Source organism: Dermacentor albipictus, chromosome 1 (genome assembly GCF_038994185.2).
Source record: "Dermacentor albipictus isolate Rhodes 1998 colony chromosome 1, USDA_Dalb.pri_finalv2, whole genome shotgun sequence".
Taxonomy (NCBI): Eukaryota; Metazoa; Arthropoda; class Arachnida; order Ixodida; family Ixodidae; genus Dermacentor; species Dermacentor albipictus.
In genome coordinates, this window is record NC_091821.1 from 362840000 (window position 1) to 362863015 (window position 23016).

The 23016-nt window shown below is 46.1% G+C and overlaps 1 protein-coding gene across 1 annotated transcript in view; it reads left to right on the top strand.

Annotated features, from left to right (window-relative positions):
• Cbp80 (Nuclear cap-binding protein subunit 1) overlaps positions 1 to 23016 on the top strand; it is an 82717-nt gene that overhangs the window by 29940 nt on the left and 29761 nt on the right. Inside the window, exons 13-17 of the mRNA XM_065443531.1 lie at positions 3772 to 3882; positions 4886 to 4950; positions 7472 to 7609; positions 12737 to 12840; positions 15016 to 15138. Coding sequence (XP_065299603.1) covers positions 3772 to 3882; positions 4886 to 4950; positions 7472 to 7609; positions 12737 to 12840; positions 15016 to 15138 — 541 coding nt within the window. The remainder of the gene's footprint in view (positions 1 to 3771; positions 3883 to 4885; positions 4951 to 7471; positions 7610 to 12736; positions 12841 to 15015; positions 15139 to 23016) is intronic.

Consider the following 23016-nt stretch of genomic DNA (forward strand, 5'->3'; position numbering starts at 1 on the left):
TGGAATTGTAGGGGCTACGTCCGCAAAAAGGCCCCCCTGCAACAATACATTCGAGCCAAAAAAGACAAACCCCAAGTCATTCTCCTACAAGAGACAAATACCGCTACACCCTCGCTATCCGGCTATGACGTGACCGCAACGACACCGCAACACAAATGTAGAGGTATCGCCACGTTGGTCAGCAACAAGATAGCTCACAAGACGCACAAAATTAATCACGACCGCAGCAATTGCGAATTCATTCTCACGGAAGTCTTCCCTAGAGCCAAGAACGCCAAGAGCATATTCATCCTAAACGTTTACAGCAGCCCCAAGCACAGAGCACAAAAATTCAGGCAAATACTCCAGCTCGCCCGCAACCGTGCCTGCGACAACCCCATGATCGTGGCCGGGGACTTCAACGCCCCTAACACGGCCTGGGGATACGTCGCCAGCAGTGCCAAGGGGAAGTACTTACTAAACGACGCCGATGAACTTGACCTAACGCTCATCACGAACGCCGCGTACCCCACAAGAACGGGTAACTCGGTCAACCGCGACACAACGCCAGATCTCACTTTCGTCCGCAACGTTCCAAACTATCAGTGGAACAACCTCTTCGAGGATTTGGGCAGCGATCATCACATTGTTGAGACAGCGATTGACACCCCATCCAGAGAACCCAGAAAAATGACGTACGTCGACTGGGACAAGTTCCGCGAGTTCAGACACGAACGCCGAACAGGCAATGAATCAATTGAACAATGGACGTCGCAACTAAAGGCCGACATTAAGGCGGCCACGAAGGAAATAGAGGCAGATCTCCCCGTTCAAAGCATGGACAGCCGACTGGCTCACATGCTCGAAGCCAAACAATCGCTCACCAAGAGATGGAAAGAACAAAGACACAATCGACGGCTGAGGAAAAGAATTTCTTCCCTCAACCGGCTGATTGCAGAATATTGCGCGCAACTATCTAACCAGCAATGGAACGAGGTGTGCGACGCTGCGGACGGCCGCATCAACAGCCGGACGACGTGGCAACTGCTCAAGCATCTTTTAGACAGAACCAGAACCAAAGCGGACCAGGGTCATACGCTGAACAGGATCATGCACGAGGAACTCAAAACTACCACTGAAAATGAGCTCATTGACCGTCTCGCCGACAAGTACCTCCCTCTGGCCAAAAATGCTATAGGCACGACCGCCGAAGCATATCGCGGCAAAGCCAACCCAGAGCTAGATCGGGAATTCTCAACCGAAGAGATACGCACAGCGCTTCAGAACCTAAACAGCAAGTCAGCGCCGGGGCCGGACGGCGTAACTAACAAGGCACTTAGAAACCTCGACGAAACCTCCATCGAAACACTCACAGAGGAAATCAACAAAATCTGGAGGAATGGAGCCCTACCCGAAGATTGGAAAACGGCCCTCATCGTGCTCATCCCAAAACCTGGCAAGGCGCCCAACATCAATAACCTCAGACCTATCTCGCTGACGTCTTGCGTCGGCAAGGTAGCCGAGCACGCGGTTCTAAACAGGCTCTCGAGGCATCTCGAAGAAAAAGATGTCTACCCCGCAGCAATGATCGGCTTTAGACCCGGACTATCCACCCAAGACGCCATGAAGCTCCTCAAGCATGAGATCATTGACGCAGACACGAGAGACGCGAGAGTAATCCTAGGGCTAGACCTCGAAAAGGCATTCGATAACTTATCACATGACTACATACTCGACACGATTTCCAACCTCGACCTCGGCACGAGACTCTACGCTTACACAAAATCGTTCCTGAGCGACAGAACGGCCACCCTCCGTCTAGGGGAAATCAAGTCCCAGAAATACAAACTCGGTGGCAAGGGCACACCGCAAGGTTCAGTCATCTCTCCGACGCTTTTTAATCTTGCGCTAGCCGGCCTAGGCAAGAAACTGGATCTAATCGAGAACGTCAGATACACGATATACGCAGATGACGTAACGCTTTGGGTCCCCGGAGGTAGCCTGGGATCAATTGAAAGCGCTCTGCAGCAAGCGATCGACGCGATCGAGGAATACCTTGCTCCCACCGGCCTGCGGTGTTCGCCTTCGAAGTCGGAGCTCCTCGTCTACAAACCATCGAGAAGCGGTCCCAAGCCAAAGAACGAAATCAGAGACGCACATTCCATTACTCTCAGAACAAAAGACGGAGGAACCATTCCACACGTCAGCAAAATCAGAGTCCTTGGAATGCTCATTGAGAGCAACGGCTCTAACGCCGCGACAGTGGAGAAGATCGTGACGAAGTCGAATAATGCCTTAAATCTCATACGACGCGTGGCAAACAGACAACACGGCCTTAAGGAAGAAAATCTGCTCAAGCTAACACACGCCTTTGCGCTATGCCACTTCACCTACGAGGCGGCCATGCACAGATGGAAGGTAGCGGAGAAAGAAAAACTCAATGTACAACTGAGGAAGCTAGTCAAACTAGCGCTGGGAATCCCCAAGAACACCGAGACAGAGCTCCTGCTACAACTGGGGGTGCACAATACACTTGAAGAAATCGCCGAAGCTCAAGAACGGGCTCAATGGACAAGACTCTCTGGAACCAAACCAGGTAGAGAAATCCTAGCCAAACTAGGTCATGACACCACAGTAATGGAGAAACTATATCGAAGCGTTCCGACGGACACACGCAATTCCTACACGGTTCGCCCACTCCCACGGAACATGAACCCCGCGCACCATCAACCCAGAAGGCTGGCACGCGGATCGTTCATCCTGCGCGAAAATAAGAAGATCTTAGCCTGTTTCGTAGACGCGGCACAATACCCGACCAGGAAGGCTTTCGTTGCCACCACGATCAATACGCAAGGTCAAGTCACAAACGCTCTCACAGTCAAGACCCACAAGTCCGAGATAGCAGAACAGGTCGCTATCGCACTCGCGCTCACAGACCCGACCACCACCCACGTCTACAGCGATTCACGCTCGGCTGTCAAAGCCTTTCAGAAAGGAGCAATTGCAAGCCAAGCTCTACAAATAATCAACAGATCCGCACCGCTGCAGCATCACACCATCTGCTGGTTCCCGGCACACCTCGGAGATATCGAGGACGCCCCTCGCAATCTCAATGAGATGGCTCACAGGAGCGTGCGAGACCTAACCCTCCGCGACGCCACCTATTCTGGTCGTGACCATCCCAGCGAGAATCGGGACCCTCCCTCCACATATAACGAGATAACAAAGCGCTTTTATCTAGACCGCAGAATATACAGCACACCTCACAATAAGCTCACCAGGCCTCAAGCCCTCACGTTCAGAATGCTTCAAACAAACACGTATCCCACGCAGAACAGACTACATCACTACATGACTGACCTATACAAAACATCATATTGCGAAAATTGCCATAGCACACTAGACATACATCACTTGCTCTGGCTGTGTGGTCGGACCCACGCAAACAAGGATCAAGACTCCGCCAGGCTACAAGAAGCATTATGCAGCACGGACCTGGCGGAGCAGCTATGGGCCGTCCAGCGAGCCCACGATGCGGCCAGGGAGTTACAACTCCCGGTCCCAACGTGGGAGTAGCCCGCTCTATGGGACCTTGCGTCCCGTAGCTCGCAGGACCTCTCATTAAAGTTATTCAATCCAATTATCAGTTAAGAAAGTTCCTGAAATCTGGCGCTACCAACTCGAATGAATGGTGAGCATGCGCTTGTGTCGGGAGGGGACTAGTATATGACCACAATGGGTTAAAGGGTGTGGAGAATACGGCACGGTTCCGCATTTCTTCACATTTTGCAGGTGATCTTTGGTGAGCTGCTGCGGCTGCCCACCTCCAGGCACTTGGAGATATTCTACGGTTCCCTTCTGCTGGAGCTATGCAAGCTGCAACCGAGCACATTGCCCCAAGTCGTATCCTCTTGACAGTGTTTTGAACATCTTGTGTGAGACTTGTTTAGATTCTGATTTGCACCTTTGATAGGCCATGATTTTCGTTTATATATGTTTTGTGTTCACAGTTTTGTGTACGATAGCCGCTAGCAATATGAAAAAACAAATTTCGGTTAAGGAAACAAGATAATTTTACTGTTTTATACTTTGCCAATAGCCAGGAAGCTCATTCACATACCTTTTGCTGTGTTTTGCTAAATGGCTACAAAATTGGTGTTAATTTCTTGCTAGTCACGGTGTTGTGTTCTTCAACTGGCAGTTTGGTGCACTTAGTTATGAATAAGCAAAGTGTGGGTTTGCAACTGAATTATTGCAGTCACTTTCACATCACTGGCATTCTGCAAATTCACCTAGAAAATTGCGATAATGCTCGAGGTTTCCAGCGATGCTTTGGGGTACGAGAACTGAAGCTTATTTTGTTAGTCACAACAGCGATATTCACAATATAATGTTCTTAGATTTCATGCAAGAAATCCAACAAACAATTGGGCAGTGTCTCAATGTTTTGTTACTGTTACACACTAGCTCAAGGTAGTGCTGTGACAAAGCCAGAATAATCAGGGAAGTTTTTTGTTGCTACAAAGGTGGCAGCTCTACAAATGTGAAGAGTCGGGGCTAACAAGCAGGCAATAGCGCTGTAGTGGCAAAAGAAAGATGAGTGATCAGTGGCTATGCCGATGCATCTGTTGGGGGGGGAACCAAAGAAGAGAGAGAATTTATTGTAGAGAAGCAGAGAGGCCAGCTCGAGCTAGTATGGTCTGGTCTGCTATTCTGCACAAGGCAAGGAAGAAAATTGACAAAAAAAGGAAGAAAAATGGAAAATGATGAAAGGACAACTGCAGAATCTATGGGCTTCTTGGAACACGGTTTGAGAGCCGCAAATCCAGACAACCTCAACAAATATGTTGCTATGTGTCCAAGCTGTTTGGAAGGTTCGTTTACACTTGACAGCCCTGACTTCCAGCTTGCGCAAGCTGTCGAACTTCTCTATGAGCAGTTGGACACCATGAACACTGACTGCTTAGACAGGTGAGCCCCCCTTTTTATTTTGTTCTTAGCTCCCCAAGTTTGTCATGCATGATTGTGCCATCTACAGCCGAGAAAACATAACTAGGTCTACCTGCCACTAAAAGAGCTTAAGGGGGGATGTAGGTCTTAGACCAAAAAGGTTGAAAATCTTTATTCTTAGAGGTATTGCACTAAAAAAATTGTAGAGATATGCTATGTTATTTGTTACATGCTATGCTATGTGCTTATTTCGAATATTAGGTCCATTTTTGTTTATCTCCTTTGGTTCAAATTCAAGCTAATCAGCCAAGTTGTGGAAAATTATCTTGTATCTAGAATTGATTGTTGTAGCTGTGTGTGGGTTTTTGAATGAGGTCAAAAACGTTTAGGAATAATGTACATACCTTAAAAAATGTGCTGATGGAATTTTTAATCAAGCCACCAGGAAAGTGCTATGGAGGCTGTAAAAACACCTCCTTCGGTACTGATGTTGAATTCAAATGGCGGAGTCGGAGCAGCCGACGGCTCCGACTCCGCCATTACAAACGCTTTACAAACGTGGTAAAGGAAATACGTCACACAGAGTTCTGGTCCACTCCGCCGATTTTGGCGGAGCAATTTTTCTGCTCCACGGAGTGACTCCCGCTCTGAATCCACTCTGACTCTCTCATTGGGACACCTTACGCTCACCCTCACTCTGTCATTGGAACAAACCTGCTCCAAAATGAGCAGAAAAACTTGCTCCGACTCCGCCATTGGAATTCAACATTAAATAAATTTTAAGCTTGTCACTGTAAGCATGATGATAGAGATTTTGTGCGGGGACTTAATGCAAGACCTTTTAGTGCAAAACCTTGTATACAGTGGAACTTTGTTTATATGTCCCTCGCTATTACATTTTCTTGGCCGCTTTGTTATGTTTTCACAGTCCATACCTAAAGCCCATTAACTCTTATTATATTCCCATTTGATATGTCTCTATATTGTAATGCTCCCATATCTTACGTTGCATTTGAATGTGCTGGTCACCTAAGTTAGCTGTGCAAAGACAAATTCGCCCTTGCAGTTGCTATGAAGACAATAAATGTATACTCATGGTTAAGCCTGTCAAGCGCCGCCCCAGAAAGCAGGAATTACATGATCGTAAGTCCCGGTAAACTAACCTAAACCTAACCTAACCTAAAACTTGTCTGTGTGTGTTGTGGCATTTTCGTAGTCAGCGTCACCGCAATAAGGCTATGGTATGCAGTGAAGCATGCACAAGATATTGCGGTGAAAGGGCCACTGTCACAGAACATAGTGTGTGTTCCTTAATTATACACGTGAGCACGTGCCATCTCTAGTCACAGTATGGGCAGAAAGACATCTAATAACTGCAGTGGCAGCTATTCAGAGTTGTATTTGACATTGCTGTGGCGATTTGGGGCTGTCCTCACTGTTATGTTTTCCAGGCTGTTACATTTTTCTTCTGATGTTCCTTGAAAATCATATCAGTGGGCTTTTACTGTATAGATATGTGCATTGAAAGTGTTTTTGATAAGTGGGAACGGGTAATTTGAGAGCGTTTATTAGGAGAGTATTTACAGGTGTGGGAGAAACAGCTGTGCCATGCCAACGAAAAGTTGTGTGATGCACCTGAAACCGGCAGTTGCAGAGAGGGATGCCATCAGGAGATTAAGGCAGCAGCTATAGAACAAAGATTTGAGCAGATGTGGAGTTTTGCTGCATATTGGATTGTTATTGCAAGGCTGTGCAAGTGTCCCATTCTTTGCTTGTTTGTTTGTTTGTAGAAGGTGGTTGGAGAATTCTTGGTTTTTATAATCATCCTGTATGTTCCAATTTAGTTACAATTTACTTAGCTAATCAACTGGCTGCAACTAAGATGTGCATTTTGAGTGGCATTATTCTAGGCTTAGTGATGGTTTTACTGTGAGGATCAAACTGGCTAAATTTACTAGGTTCACCTCGCACAAAATATTACTGGAATACTGCCAGGCACCTCTTTTTGTCAGACAAGGCCAAGTATCGCTGCATAAGCAGTTCATTGCAAGCTCAGCCAAGTAAACTAATTGATATGAGCAGATTGTGATGTTTGCGTGGTGGAGGGGCTGTTCTTGTAGCAAAGTTGACCTACATGAGGCAGTAAAGCATAATCTGTATGATTAAAGAGGGTCTATAGTAAGTTTAGAAAAATGCAGCATATGTTACTAAGTTCTGACATGGTGAAATAGTACTATGACAGTTGGCAAATTGTGTTTATAAATTATGGCCTTGTGCAAGAGAAGGCTCTCCAAGGACAGTGTGAGTCGCTCAGTTTATATGGGAACAACACATTAGTGCAGCACAACTGGAAATTAGCCACTGCCTGTTACTGTCTCTTCATGAAATTTGCCTCAGTGCCAAAGCAGGCCTGGACTCATGCTCAAATGAAGCAAGCCACACTAATTCTTTGCCACATGGTAGACCTGATGGGCTCAAAGGGCTTTGTGGCACTTCTGATGACTTGACAGCCGAGTGATTAGCCCGCTCCCCTCACCTCCAGGTTCTGCAGCTGGTTTGCCTATCACCTGAGCAATTTCCAGTTTCGTTGGACTTGGGACGACTGGGCTGATGTTGTCTCTCTGGATCCTCTCCATCCCAAGGCTGTCTTTTTGCGACAGGCGTTACATCGTTGTCTCAGGCAAGAGCTGGTTGTTTGTAAAGCACGAAATACATCATGTTCTCGTTCTCTATGGCAGGGCTGCCACTGTTGTTCTTCTCTTCTATTCGTGAAGAGTAGCAGTCCAAAAGAACTGCCACCTGTACTTTTTATATTGTGGTCCTTGTGATTTTGCTGTTAAGACTAGCAGATAGAATAACTTGGAACTGTTGAACTAATGAGTAAGTACCTGGGTTGGGCAATATTTGTGAAGCTCCACAACTTTCCTTTTGACACCTGAACATATCAAGCTATATTTAAAAAGTTAATATATCTCAGCTAATTACTCAAAAAAAGGACAAGAAAGAAAAATGGTACTGTAAGTTTAGATAAATGCTAACAACATCCTTGCAGTTTCTGTTCTGAATAATGCATAGGTTCTTTCAAAATCTTGGTCCAAGTTAGCTGGGACACCCTGTATATATACCAAGTGTTTCGGCGAACACTTTCAAAATTTTTTAAAGGTTTTGTGTGGCAGACATCACAAGTCTAGTTCATGATCTGGTCTACTTGAAGAGGTGGGCATTAGTTGCACATAATATTAAAATTCATAATTGGCTAATTAACAATAATTCACTGATTAATGTTTAACTAATTACATTATGGCCCATATTGCAATTTACACATTCTAGCCGTGGAGTTTGCAAGGCACATCCACTTGGTAGAAATTCTCAGGATGACACCAATTTCTAGATAATAATTCTTGAACTTTGCGGAGAAATGTATTTGCGTTCCAGTTACTTTCTTAAAAAAACGTTTTATGCATTCAAGCACTAAAGTAACTGGAATGCCAGTGCATTTCTCCACAAAGTTCGGGAATTAATGTCTCGAAACTGTTGTCATCCTCAGAATTCATTCCAAGTGGATCTGCCTTGTGAACTCCACAGCTATAATTTTAAATTGCAATATGAGCCATAAGGTGATTAGGTAAAAAGCTAACCAGTGAGTTTTTATCAAGTAGTCGGTTATGCATTATTTTTTCTTGTGCAAGTAGTGTCCGCAGCTGCGAGTAGACCACCTCATGAACTAGAATTGTGCTATCTTCTACAGACAACCTGTTAAAGAGCCCCGAACCACTCATTATCGAAGTGGAAAAAGGCATTTGAAGTGAAAATAGGTTATTTCATAAATACTTTGCCGCAAAAAAAGTACTTCAATGCGTTCAGCAGAAGCGGAGTTATTGTTAGTCAAACATGGCCTCCACTATGGTCCCTTCCTCAATGTCTTGCACTGCGAAGGCTACAGCGCAGTGGGGCATGTGCACAATGCTCAGCCTTCTAAATGTCACCGTGGCGCGCAGTTGAAATTTCATTTTGGAGACACCACGACTTCCGCCTTTGGTGCCTACAACGTGCCAAACATAAGCCCAACGCGGTTGTCCTCAGCGAGCCGCAGTGTGTTTAGCCAGTGGACTCATGGCGGCACCCCACGGCAGCCACAGAATTTACGCCATGTAGCCGACCAAAGCTTGATGTCAGCTATCAGTCAATAGCATTTGTCTAAGGGAGTGGCGAAATAAAGCGTCCAATGACGAAATAAAGCGTCCGAAAAGTAAGGACAGGGCCTTCTGTTGAAAAGAGAGCGTTGGAGAGAAAGGTTACTTCGCAATCTGTTTGCGAGCTCCATATTCCATGTACAACAGCAAAATGTGGCTGAGATGTTCACAGCACCGTATGCTACCTGTGGACTATGTTATTTCTGAGGGGTGGTTCAGGGCCTCTTCAAGAATTTTTTAAAGTGTTCGCTGAAACTCCCTGCGTGTGTGTGTGGTCCTGCCTTCATTGTAGTGATTACTCTCCTGAAGACAGGGCCATCTGCTGAAAAGTTAGTAACATTATTTTTCTTTCGTTCCTCTTATATATATATATATATATATATATATATATATATATATATACACACACACACACACACACACACACACACACACACACACACACACACACACATAGGGTGTTTCAGCTAACATTAGCCATATTTTAAACCATGCCAACGCACTCTTAAGACGACGTGACCAAGTGCATGTTGCTCACTTTTGTATGTAGTGTGTCACGCTATGTTTTTGTATTTTGCTTAAAGGGGTTGAGACACCAAATTTTGAGGCCATAAAAAGCCTGTTGTAGGCTGCTTCTGTATGCGAGGACACCCACAACGAGGTATTGGACGCTGCAAATATTTCAAAATAATTTTAATTCAGCTCCAAAAAGTTGCTAGAAGCTCCTTCTCGTGGCCGAGACCTATCGCTGGCGCAGCTGTTATGACGTCACAGCGGAGGAATGAAAATATTGACGTCATAGCAAACTAGCACAAGAACTTGATGTATGATCAGTAGCGATGAAATGCTGATGATGGAGCCAGCTGAACCGAGCAACCGAGCATAGATAGCCTCCACTATGACCGAGCTACAGGCATATAGAAATCCTTTCTTAATGCAGAGAAGGGGTAAGGCATGCAAACACGAACACAAGAGGAGAGAAGTGGACAACACAAACGTCGCACGGCAACCCGTGAACGGCAAGCGGCGTGCAGTGAGTTGCCGTGCCGGTAACGTGGACGGGCCTTTTAGACGTTGAGTGTAACACTAGCCGGCCGGCTCCGAAAGGGACTAGGATATGCGGCATTCGTGTCCACTTTTCTCCTCTTGTGTCTGTGTTTGAACGCCTTACCCCTTCTCTGCATTATGAATCCTTACCAACTAGATCAGCTTTCTGTCGTATTAAAAATCCTTTCTCTATGCTACAGGCTTCTAGAACACTGTAACCGAGCTAACCCTGGCCCCTGGCTAACCGAGACATGCACTGTGCTGTAGCGGAGAGCAGCCGACGTAGCATCTGCGAGTTGCATAGTTTGGCAGCTCAGAGCGGTCTCTTGTTCGCTTGGCATTTCTCAACGTGTAAAGGCCCGTCCACGTTACCGGCATGGCAACTCGCCGTACGCGGGCCGCCGTGCGACGGCGTTTTTGCTTGTGAATGGCTAGATTTCCTTGCCGTAGAGAGGATGGGCCCGGCAATCATTTGTGCGGCAGTTGTACGGCGAAGCTGCCAATCAGCGACCGAGGAGTGGTCACTCTAGCACCGACGGCAGCCTCACCGCTGCCATTGCTATATTGCTAAAGGCCTAGCGATATCGTCGCTAGGCCTTTTCCGGTTCACTTCAAAGCTAAAGCTGACGGTGCTTAGCAATAAATTACCGACTCTAACAACCCGCAATATTTTCTTATCGTTGTTGTCACTCTTCGCAATAATTATAATAATCGCGACATGCACTTCGAGTCGCCAGTTGTTTACCTCTGCTGGCAGGGCACGCGTATGCGCGAGCAGACGACACAGCATAGTTTTACGTCACTATTTTTTGTGACCCACGTGACCAAGCCGTGTTGCGTTTCCTCTCCTACGACGTCATAGCATCACCCGGAGCCCGAAGCCGAAATCGCTCGATATAATAATGTTGCTATTAAATTATTTATTGGGTATATAGGAATCCCGCGGTGTGTATCATGCTTCCTGAAGCATTATGCAACGCTTAAATCGAAGAACGCATGAGCGAAAATTTCAATGTCTTCACGCCTTTAATTACATAATTAGTCAAGAATTATTAACCAAACCAACTTCTGAACCAACGAATCTAGGAAAAAATGACGATTCGAAAATTGCAGAGTGTTTTGCAAAACGTCTGAATAAAAAATTTTTGTCTTTCTATCTATTAAGTATTAGTGTTTTCAGCTTACTGCGGATGCCTGCGAAATAAAAAGAAAACACCACGTGACATGCCCGTTTACACATGATGATTGCCCTGCTCCCAAGCGTTCCACACACACACAAACGAACATAGCATTCAGCCAGATGTGCTGCTGTTGCGTCTGCTTATCGCTATCATGAACTGCCACGAGGGAAGCACATGGCTAGCGTAAATCACACAGCCAACGCCTTCATCACTGCCCTGTTGCCTCTTAGGTGGCAGCACACCCTGCTAGATGCTATGTTGATTTGTAGGCGGACAGTTTGGGAGTGCTGGCAATCACGGCGCACAAGCGAGTATGCCGCATTGTATTTTTTTGTGTTTCATGGGCCTCTGTATATTATTATTTTTTATAACCTGTACCCTATAATGAATAATTCAACTCCAATTTCAATCCACAATAAGCTGAAAAACACGAATACTTAATAGATAACAAGTTAGAAACTGTCTAATCGGGCGTTTTGCAAAACGCTCTACAAGTTTCTAATTGGAATTGTTACATAACTTAATTGCTTCGAATGTTGATTAATTAATCTTGACTAATTATTTAATTAAGCAAAGTACAAAAAATAGCATGACACACTACATAGAAAAGTGAGCGAGATGCATTTGGTCGCGTCGTCGTGGAGTGCGTCGGCATATTTTTAAACTCTCGCTAAAGTTAGCTGAAACACCCTGCGCATATATATGAGGAATGAAAGAAAAATAATGTTAGTAACCTTTTCAGCAGATGGCCCTGCCTTCAAGAGAGTAACACCCAAGGTGTAACACCCAAGAAGTAACTACAAAGGTGATCTTTCAATAATTCACGAGCGGGTAGCTTCACGCTCAGGTGGCTCATGAAGCAGTATGCTGTGCCAAGAAGCTTAGTTGAACAAGGGTAGTGACTGTCATGTGCAGTGCCTCGGAAAAATGCATGCAGCAGTATGGCAATACCCACTTTCCCATTTTGGCTCATGCTATATCAGCTCATTATTTATGATTAAATCATTAATAAAAAAATTGGAGAGTTAGAATTGCCCTGCACAAGGCACTATGGATAACAACATAATCTCAAGCGCTTGTTGAATGTGTGCAGCAGTGCTACAGTTGACTCGTTGAGGGGGGAGCTGAGCCCCTCCTTAAAACATGGAGGGGGGGGTCAGGCCCCCTGACTTTAAGCACTGAGGCTGAAGTGGGGGAACATGTTTGTTTGAAGTGGTTGCTGTGCCATGGCTTCGTCCCAGGTGAATGTGGCCTCGGATAGGGTTGCATTTGAACAGATTACATTTGTTGAAACCCAGTATACGGCGTTTCAGTGTGAGGCGTACTGTTTCATTTGATACTGCTTTCATCTAGAATTCCAGACAACACCTTGTCATTGCTCAACAGGTTGTCCTATCACCAGCGAGTGGTGGAACTTGTGCCGGCCTCATTTGCACCATTTGTGCCTGCAAAGCCAGTTCCTGACTACCGTTTTGGCAAGGAGGGGTCAGGTGAATGCCACTTACTGATTTTCGCGACTTGCTTGAGATGATAATATAGTGTAAGCGCATCTCACATCAATCAAGCATTCTGCATACGCACTCCCGAATGTTTAATGCAATAGCGTTAAGGGCCCCATGCCGTAGAAAATCTGGCATCCTGCGTCCAGCGTTCACTGCCGTTTCGGGAATAATCATTCCGAACCACGCATACCTAACCATGCAGGCCCTTCGTGTAGTGCAGAGAAGTTACTGAAATAATTGAATTTTTCATAGTAAAATGTATCAGAAAAAATTGCCAAGTACGACTTACACATGACCTACAGACACGATAGCGTTGGATTGTAATTTGAATATACAAAAAAACGTAATTCTGATAGCATTTTCCAGCTACTGTTTGAGGTCTAGTAGGAGTGGTACAGCACCCCCCCGGTTCCTTGCAAACCATCAAAAAAAGAACCACAAAGCTCGACTTCATGCATAGTGTTTGCCGCCAGTGTTTCCCAGTAAACATTACGGTTACATAAGCTGCAGTTGCAGGGGAAGCATGAGAAGCACTTGGGGATCTTTGAATGCTATCACGTTCCACTCTTAAAGGCAAAGCTTAAGCATTCTCCAAATTTTTGAATTTTGGCTAATTCTACAATTTTACAAATGTTGATTGAAATTTACGAAAATTAAACTGCATTCTTAAAAAAGTCATGCTTGTTGATCTCTGAACGTTCCATTAGAAAAAAGACGGTGAAAGGACGCCAGAGGGGTGCTTGCTTCAAGCAAGCTTATACAAGCTAGCTCTTGAGGCAGGCAAAATGGGCAATAACAAAGCTGCTGAAAAAGTCACTGTGATCTAAAACAGTGTGTTGCTTATCAGTCTTTGCTGTTCTATGTTTGCTGCGGCCTGCGGGATGCATCTTAATGTTAATTGCTGTTAATGAAGTGTGTTTCTATCCTTCAAAAGGCATGTGCTCAAGGCAAAAATATAAATAAAAAAGTGTGATTTTGCTTTTTCCCTCTTTGTGTCATGTTCATGGGTTCTTAGAAATTTTCATAAGCCATGCAACCACTGCACACATTTAAACAAAATTGTTGCATCAGTCTCACCGGAAAATTATGCTGCTTTCCTTTTTCTTTTAAAAAGTCATATTTGTCACCGACCTTCTGGAAACTTTGCAGGGAAAACGCATGTCTACCGCCACCGACTCGGGGTTGATTTGCCCTTTTTTTGAGTTAACCTAAAGCATACACAGAGCAAAATGAATAATTAAAGAAAAAGTGTGATTTTTACTTTGTCCCTCTTTGTGTCATGTTCATGGGTTCTTAGAAATTTTAAGGTTAACAGGTTGGTAGCTATGATACTGGGAAACGGAGTACCACAGATACATATAGGCAATTTTTTCTGCACTGTTGCAGCAGTGTTATTGTGACCTTGCAATACTTACCTACGACAACCCTACTACTATACGACGGCGGTTGCGGGAAAACTAGATAAGCTTAAGTTCAAGGCACGATACAGTACATGGCTAAATATGTCAAGTAGACAAACTACGCAGGGCGTGCAGAAGCAGAGCCGCATTATTTAAAGTGCACCGCAGGGTCCAGGCGACACTATGGAAGCGGTCAACCATCAAATCAACACTTCTGTGCTCGCCGCATTAACTTTGCGGCTAAGGCATTGCTGGAGGCCGTGGATTTGATCCCAACCGCGGCAGCCGCAGTTAGATTGGGGCGAAATAGAAAATGCATGTGCACTTAGATTTCTGGACACTTTAAAGAACACTACGGTGTCACAATTAATCCGGAGTCCGCCACTACGACGTGCCTCATAATCCGATCGTGGTTTTGGCACGTACAGCCCCATAAGCCAATGCAAGTTTAATACTTCTGCCATGATGCGATGTGCCTTATGAAGTAATGACAATGCTCTACCCTCTCAGAGGTTATGAAATATGGCGCACAACAACGCCTCAAGCAAACACCACTACGCAGACAAACAGCGTGGTGCCCACAAGGTAACGTTTAACATCAACTCACCACTCTCGTGTTAGACTAAACGTTGAAGAAATTAAGCTTTAGCTGTCAACGTCACCTCTAATTATCGTCAATCAAAGCATCCAGCACGGAATGCTTTGCTTACATCGATTCCCACAGTGTGTGGGATCTGATCATTTTTACCTCCTCTCTGTGCAGATGACCTACCCGGAGCATCTGTTGCAGCGCGGTTAGCCAGCTGCATCCGCAACAAATGCACGCCTGAGGAAGCCCTTGAAGTTCTTGGGGAGTTACCCAACCCCTTGCAGGAGGACGAGGGCAGTAAGTTGGCTACCCTTTCCTGCACCGTTGCTGTTGAAGGTTTATGGCATTCGAGGGACTTTAAGTGGTACTAAAGAGAAAGGTTATTTAACCTGTATTGCTAAATTACCCTTCCACGTACCAAAAAAGCACTTTTACTATAAGAAGATGCTTGGTAAACCAGGAAAGGCTGAAAAACAAAATTCCGGTTGGCAATGCTGCCTTGAACTTCCCACACCAGCGTGCCATGATGCCATGGGTTTTGAAGGCCTCTGCGCAGGTGTAAATAATTAAGTTTTATTTAGCTAAGTTTTATTAGTAAAGATAGACTGCATTGTGTTCAAGAAAAGTCAAAGACAGAATTACTATGAAGTTTGAAAACCTTTTTCTGGACAGCAATGGCCAGAACATGAAAACTAAATTTGCACCATGTGATGTTACACTGACATCCTGGCACTATCGTCCTGGCACAAAACTAACAAAACTGAATTTTCACAGCTGCTGAGAGTGAACTACTGGAGGCTAACTGTGGTGTGGTGGCACACACAATGCAGGACTTCTGACTTTCTGTCATGTAGAATGTCATCACAGATATGGGGATCCTGGCACTCGGTAAAAGTAGTGATTATACAGAGTGTTTTCTGCCACCTATGTTGCGAAAGAAAAAGCAGTTTTATGGCCTCTGCACAAAACAAGCCATTAATGAAGTGGCGAAATATGCATGACCAGGTAGGCTTATCATAAGCCAAGAAGTTATCACTGCAAATGACAAGCTGAGGCTGTCATGATCCCTAAAAAGCGCCCTGAAATACTTGTTGAAAATAAGAAGAAAACATGCTGATCTGTAGACGAGGGTCCTTTGAACATGCGAGCCAAATATTAATGCACAGCATGCAGCAGGTAATTTACAGTTTCGTGTCAAAAACTGTACAAAACCACTTGCTCTCACAATTTTGCAATGTCGTCATGCAGCCACGTCGCAAGCAGCCAAGCCTGCCAACCGTTATTGGCTGATTTCATGATTGCCAGAATATTCTTAGTAATACTGTAATAGCTCATGTTGAGTTAAATATATGAAAAATACACAAGTATTTTATCATTGCACTTCCTGTCGACAAACGCCACTTACGTGCGTCGATATCTGCTCAGTGTGGCCTCCATCGCACTGGTGTGCTGCGTAGTGTAGATACCATGGCCGCTATGGAGTGCCGCATCGTGCCCTCTCATCGGCCAGATGATCAGACAGCCAAATGTGCTGATTGGTCTCTGTAAATGACCCACCTCTTGGTGCCCGAGTGCCCATCTCGCATCGAGAGAGCACCGCAGGACACCGATGCAGAAGTAGCATCGTAAAGGAAAAAAAAAAACGAATGAAAATGCCCAACTTTTGGGTGGGGCCTTGCTCCCTTGCCATCCCCCCCGTGTGGCTTCAGTGCGTTAGCGGATATGAAAGGCGGGAGAGAGCCGTGCGTCAGTGTGGTAACTACCTCCAGGGTATCTACCAACTAGGAAAACCGTGAATTCTCAGGGATTTTAAATAGTCTGGATATACTGAGGGAAAACTCAGCGAATTTGTGCCTCTATCAGGGAAAATTAGCTGTAATTTTATCGAAAGGGCACCAAAATCACGGCAATGCTCGCTCAAGTAACAGAGAAGGATCGTAACGAATCATCTTTGATGCTGTGTCATTGGCTGGAGGAGTTGCCAGTGTACGGTGTTAAGAATGGCGAGCTGCCAAACAAGATTGCCACACAGTTACGACAGGGCGACACGACGCGCATCTCCCCCTCACCGTCGCTGCAGCTGGGAGGCGTTCGAAGAAGCGGCCTTTGTGGTGAAATCCGCCTCCTTCCTCCAGCCCCTTCGACATTGTGACGGAACTAGTTCGGTGTATGAACAATGATTCCGGAGTTCCCCAACGCGGAGCTGATTTGACACGCATGGACAAGCTGCCGCGGGAACGACGTATTTTTGTGCTTCTCACGCTTCGGCGTGGTGCAGAACAACGAGCGACCCTCGATCGGCACCGATAGTTCCCGGAACGGCAACCCCCCAACGCCGTCGTTTGGGCTTCGGAATGTGTGTGCCATTGTGTCTGTAAACTGATCTGCAGAGCAGCGGCGAGTTGGTGATGAGTAAACGAACAGTCGCCGCGTCGTATGACCGGCGGATCGAGTGTATAAAAACTGTGGTTGTGCGAATGCTGAGGACACTTCTCTTGAGCAGTCATGTTAGACTGAGTCACTTCTCTTGAGCAGTCATGTTAGACTGAGACACTTCTCTTGAGCAGTCATGTTAGACTGAGTCACTTCTCTCATGCAGTCATGTTGGACTGATACTCTTTTTCTCAAGCAGTCATGTTAGACTGATTTAATTTCTGTAAATAAACCCTTCTTCCTCGTTCTCGATGAGAAGCAGTTCTTCACTTCATCAACGATCTCAGCGTAAATAAGTTGGACGACGGCATGGGCCAGCTACCTTCGAATTCATGCCGTACTCCAATCTTGGCAAAGGACCACGGACGATGGGATTGAGCCCCCAATCCTGACAATGGTCAGCGATCTACTTTCCGGACGCCAGATAATTCAGACAGCTTCGTGGTACCACCACGTACCCCATATAGCGAATGTATAAGAATGTCTGAAATTTCGAACACAAGAACCCCTTGCCGTCCGATTTTCCGGACTTTATGCCTTGACTGCAGGTTGGAAACGGCATTAATCAAAGCCACCACCGCTGCCATTTTGATTACCTTGCCGCCTCGAACCGGCGCTCTCGCGCGCAGATCCGCTGGCAGCGAAAGCCACCACCGCCGCAAACGCTAGGCCTAGCTGCTTCCACGTTCGCTATTAAGCTTGTTGACGTTCGGCACCCTGTTTTTCATTGAAAGAATTCGCCACTGTCAGCAATGACATCGATTCCATCTTTGTGGTCCTCGCGATTGGCTTTGAAACTCGGAAAGCATGACGTGTTGCATAATGCCGGTTCCCTCAATACAGCTTTGCCTCAATACAGCGATGTTAAAAAGCATACGCGTAAGTATTGTGGTGACGCATAACAAGTGTAAGAAGCGGCAGTTGTCGTGGGACAACAGTACGTATTCCTTAATTGTACACGCATCCACCCGCCATCTCATGTGACACTAAGAGCACCGATATGCCTAATAAGTATACTCGCAGGCCTTTTCGGATGTGCCTGTGGCAATTTGAGCCCTTAAGGGCAGTAAGAGACTTGCATTCATTTTTTCGAACTGCGCGGTTTTTCCGATGTTTTCGCGGCTCCTTGGGAGTTTTAAAAATTGAAGATTGACTGCACAGGGCGAACGCATGAGGGAAGGAAGACAAGAACAGAAACGACCTACGCATTCAGGAATGAACGAGAAACGAAGCATGCCCGCTACTTCTTTCAAGGAGCTTGAGCTCAAAAAACGAAGTGTTGGCTGACGCTGAGAGGCAGGTGTCCCCCATCCAAACCGAAATAAACTCTTTAAAGCAGTGAAAGGCAACACTGGGGCATTGTGCACGAGCTGATGGTGTTTTTCGCTGGTCAATCTGGAGTGGGTTCGCGCTTTCCGCTGGTCGTTTCAGATCAACTTGCTCCATGCCTGATCGCTCTCACTTGCTCCGCCACCGAGGCGTGCATTCAAGCGCAAATAGCTCGTGTCACTTCCGTCTTGAAGCGAAATCGGTATCCGGTTGATACACACAACATTGTGTTGCTTCGCAAAATGGCTGCGTTTGGTGCTGCTGTAGAACTCACATTTAGCAAAGAGAGCTTGGACGACAGCGGTTACGAGGTGACGCAGGTGCTTTACAAGCTTTCAATGTACGTTGTCCATGCACAATCCTTGCGGGCGCAGCATCAAAGAGACGGACTCTGCGACTGCCAGGGTCAAATGGACATCTTGCAAAAAAGTGAGCGCCCCGTGTCGTAGGCATGGGGAAGCGTTCGGGGTGCAAGAGTATTTGTGTGGAAAACATGCCCCGTCGTCGCCTTGTTGCTACCTGTGTCATCGAGCTTGATTGCGTGAAATTCAGCTTATGTTGTTTGTTTAGTCGTTTTACAACGTGTCAAAATGATGGAGGAAGACTGCATTCTGTTTTCTTTTTTCGGACACGGTATATACTTATGACTTTTCGTGATGCTCGATTGCCAGCGACCAGGTCTGGAGCTCCCTGCACTCAACAATCGCGACCATGTGTCAGGCCCATCATGGTTGGCCATATAAAGAAGAGGGTTGTGTGAAGAATGTTATGCTCAATCTGAGCGCCAGTGACCCACAAATAGGTCTTGTTCAGGCAGCTTGCACCTGCCCCATTGGACTTGACTTCTGTAAATTCACTCTTGCTTTTCTCTTCCTGCAGTGTTGTAGAAGCTGAACTATATGCACAACAATGCACATTTAGTGCTGTGTAAACTGTTGCATGTAGGTATTAAAACAAAGCTAAAATGAAGCCCAGGATAAACAGGAGTGGCTTGTGTAGATGCTAATGCATACAACCTGTTACGTCGTGTGGGGATGTACGACTCTCGCGCGTCCCCAGATTGCTTGTTTCCCCCCATCTCCTGCAATCCCGCTTCGCTGCGTGGCCTGCGTGACGCTCGCGGCGGTCGATGTGGTTGAAGCGCAGCGCGAGAGATGGCACAAGTGTTGCGCTGCTAACGCCGCCGACAGGCGGGGTTACTCGGGCGCCGAGAGACAAGGCACTTCCTCTTTGGGACGGGACAGCAAGCGTGACGGACGTGCCGTGCCGCGCGTGCGCCGACCCATGCTTCTGCGAGACTGTCTCGCGTGGCCGCCTTGGAATGCGCCATTGTTCACGTGACAGTACACGCAAACGACCAGGCGTTGGGATCCAGCATGGGTCGAACATATTCGCTCGCTATGCAGTCGCGGTGAGTCGGACTTCTAGATTCGTAGCGCGCCCATCGGCACGTTTTGTGAATGGCGACTCGGCTAGCAGGCATTGATCTATGAAAGGTGCAATAAATGCCCTTGTGATTGTTTGCACTACTGTGTTGTCGTTCCTTTGTCCCAAGAGCACGGGAGGAAAACCTCACAATTGTGAGCTGTCAAAGCAGGCTGCATTCCGTCGGCTATCCTTTGCTTTGTATCGCTCACTTATCTCGTACTTCGAGTGGCAGCATAGAATGATCGCTTACTAAACGCCACATTTTTCCAACAGATTGCATTTATGTCATATAGCTTGTCGCATCAAGTAGCCAATCTGTGTGCTATCGGAAGCGTAGCGACGTGCGAGACGGTATGACATGATTTTCAAAATAATCGTTAGCAAATATGGCCTTTGATCTTCATTTTCACTTGCAGTAAAGACGTGTGTGTTAGCTGACACGCGCACATGCATGTGGTTTAAGCCTGCGAGACGCCGGCAGTGCGAGCCTGCGCGCTCAGAGCTAGGAGCGTACATTGAGCACAAGAGCAAGCTCTGAAACCACTAGCCGATGCCGTCGCACATATGCCACAACGAAATCCTACTTCACTGTCATTAACGTGCTGTTTACATGCCTCTTTATCGATGCAACGACCGTGCCGCTGCACTGCAGCCTGACCGGAAGTTCGGGTGTATGTGAAAACAGTTAGCACGTAGGCAGAGTGGCTAGAAAAGTTTGAAGGCTGGCCTAAAATTGAAGAAAGGCAAATATTAATAAAAAGGACTCATTACCGGCCAAAATGCATGATGTATACCTGTTATAAAGTGATCGCTGCGAATCCGAATCCCTGAGTGCTCGTTTAGTTACCACACTGAGCTGTCCGCATACAACCGCTTTATGGCATTCACCCATGAAGCTCTTTTTAGTGGGTACCGCTACTCAGACGGAAACAACTAAAAAACAAAAGCAACGTTATTCTTGGCGTAATAATTCCTAGATCCATATGCGATGCAGTGCGCTGGCATAGCATTCAGAAACGTGGACATGGGAGCTTGCCTGAGCCTGCCGGTATGCCCAGCCAGACGGGAAGTCATCTGCTGGCTCAGGGGGTGCTCGCGAGCAGCGTGCTCGCGCATGCACAGCAGATTTTTTGCAAAGTGTCCATTGCGCACGGCGGACAGCGACTTTGGTTGCCGTGGAAACATACAAAGCAGAAGTCGGGCATAGTTACCGGAACCTGTTTGTGTGACATGTACACAGACGTCCTGTGTGATCCCCCGTGGAGCGTTTTTGCTTTCCGCTGGCCCATTCAGATTTATGAAACACGAGCGCTCATACGAGGATTTCGGCATCCGCTCCAGATCAATCAGTGAGAAACGCCATGAGAGAACGTCAGGACACTTGATGTTGATGCACCAGCTGTTTAGAGAGAGTCACACTTGTGACAAAGTTCGGGCCTCGTACCAATGAGCTTGCTATCAGTTGATTTAGTTCATATCCCCTTCAATCATGGCATCCACATTTGTGGACGTGACCTTATTTTGCCATTTCTGTGCAGTGGTAGCAAAGAATAGAGCACAAACATGAAGATTAGGGTAAATTAAACATTCTGAAAACATAAATTACTTCCATTTTACTTCTGAGTGATATGTGTCGTTATAGAGGACCGTATGGGGAAGGTGCTGCTGTGTTTTATGCGATGTTGCAAAGACACTCAGGGAAATCCTGGAAAACTCAGGGAATTTGGAAATGTTAACGTGGGAGACACCCTGTACCTCTAACTCCAATTATACTTGAATGATTTGGAACATTTTTGCAGCAGCAGATTTGTGAGACAACATCTTTCAATAATGAGGCCATTCTATGATTAGTTGAATAATTGTTTCAGGGCCCATTTAAGGCAGTGGTTTTCAAGCTACTGTGAAATCTTGATATAATTAACTTCAGGACACCATGTCAAATTGTTCATTATTCTGAAAGGTCGTTATAGTGAAAGCCCCAAAAATAACCATTTCAACCATAAACCCATCAGTTTATCAGTTGTCACCCTATGAGCTAACCACGAAATCGTTGCTGTTGGCCCTTGGCCCCCGCTGTTGCTATTTTTTGTACATTCCTCTGCCACACACTCCCGTATATAGAGTGATGCACGCAAAAGAGACGCCGATGCTGAGAAAACCACCGACACTGAAGAAGCTCCATGTCGCCTATGAAGCATAATGTTTCTTTTTATTTGTTTGTTTTTCACATTCCTTGCCGTGGACACCGCAACTGTCCCGCCTGAAGCGGACAGCTGAACTATTGCAAAGTGCAAGCGCGTGTAAACGGCACCGTCCTGAAAGTACAAGTGTGTGGCATCCCTACAAGCACTTCTCTGTGTGCATAGCTGGTATGGCCTCAGAAAGAAGCGTGAAAGAAAGAAGAAGCGTGCGCAGAAAAAAGAGCGAAAGAAGGAAGGGACGCACCTCCATTGCTAGGCGGCGATTGTTAGGGCCGCGGTGTCCGCTGCGGCAAAACCTTATGCGTCGTCGCCTCCGTAATAAAGTCCCCTCCCGGCATTTTTTTTTTTCCTCCAGCTGCATCTCTGATTTTCCGAACCCATGCGCCGCGGTGTCCGCTGTTTGCACCTTGTCGTCTGCTAGCCTACTGTTACCGTTCCGGCTGCCATAAAGGATACACGAAAATCCAAGAATCGCCATATTTCGGAATATTAGTTCATAGTACTTAGGCATTGTTAACATGGCACAAAACTGAAGAATGATCGTTATTCTGAAAGTTCGGTATTCTGAAGTTAGTAGTACTGAAATATGTTTACATTGAAACTATAAGCAGTCAGCAGGGAATTCCTGGAAAGTTTGTTAATCTGAGAAGTTTGTTGATGTTGTGTTTGTAGCAACGAAGTTTCACTGTATGTTCTGCGAATGGAGTCTTATGGTTCTGTGAGTGGTTGGAACAATTTCGACCCCATTCCTTTTTTCTCCATTTACCCACATAATTTATTGATT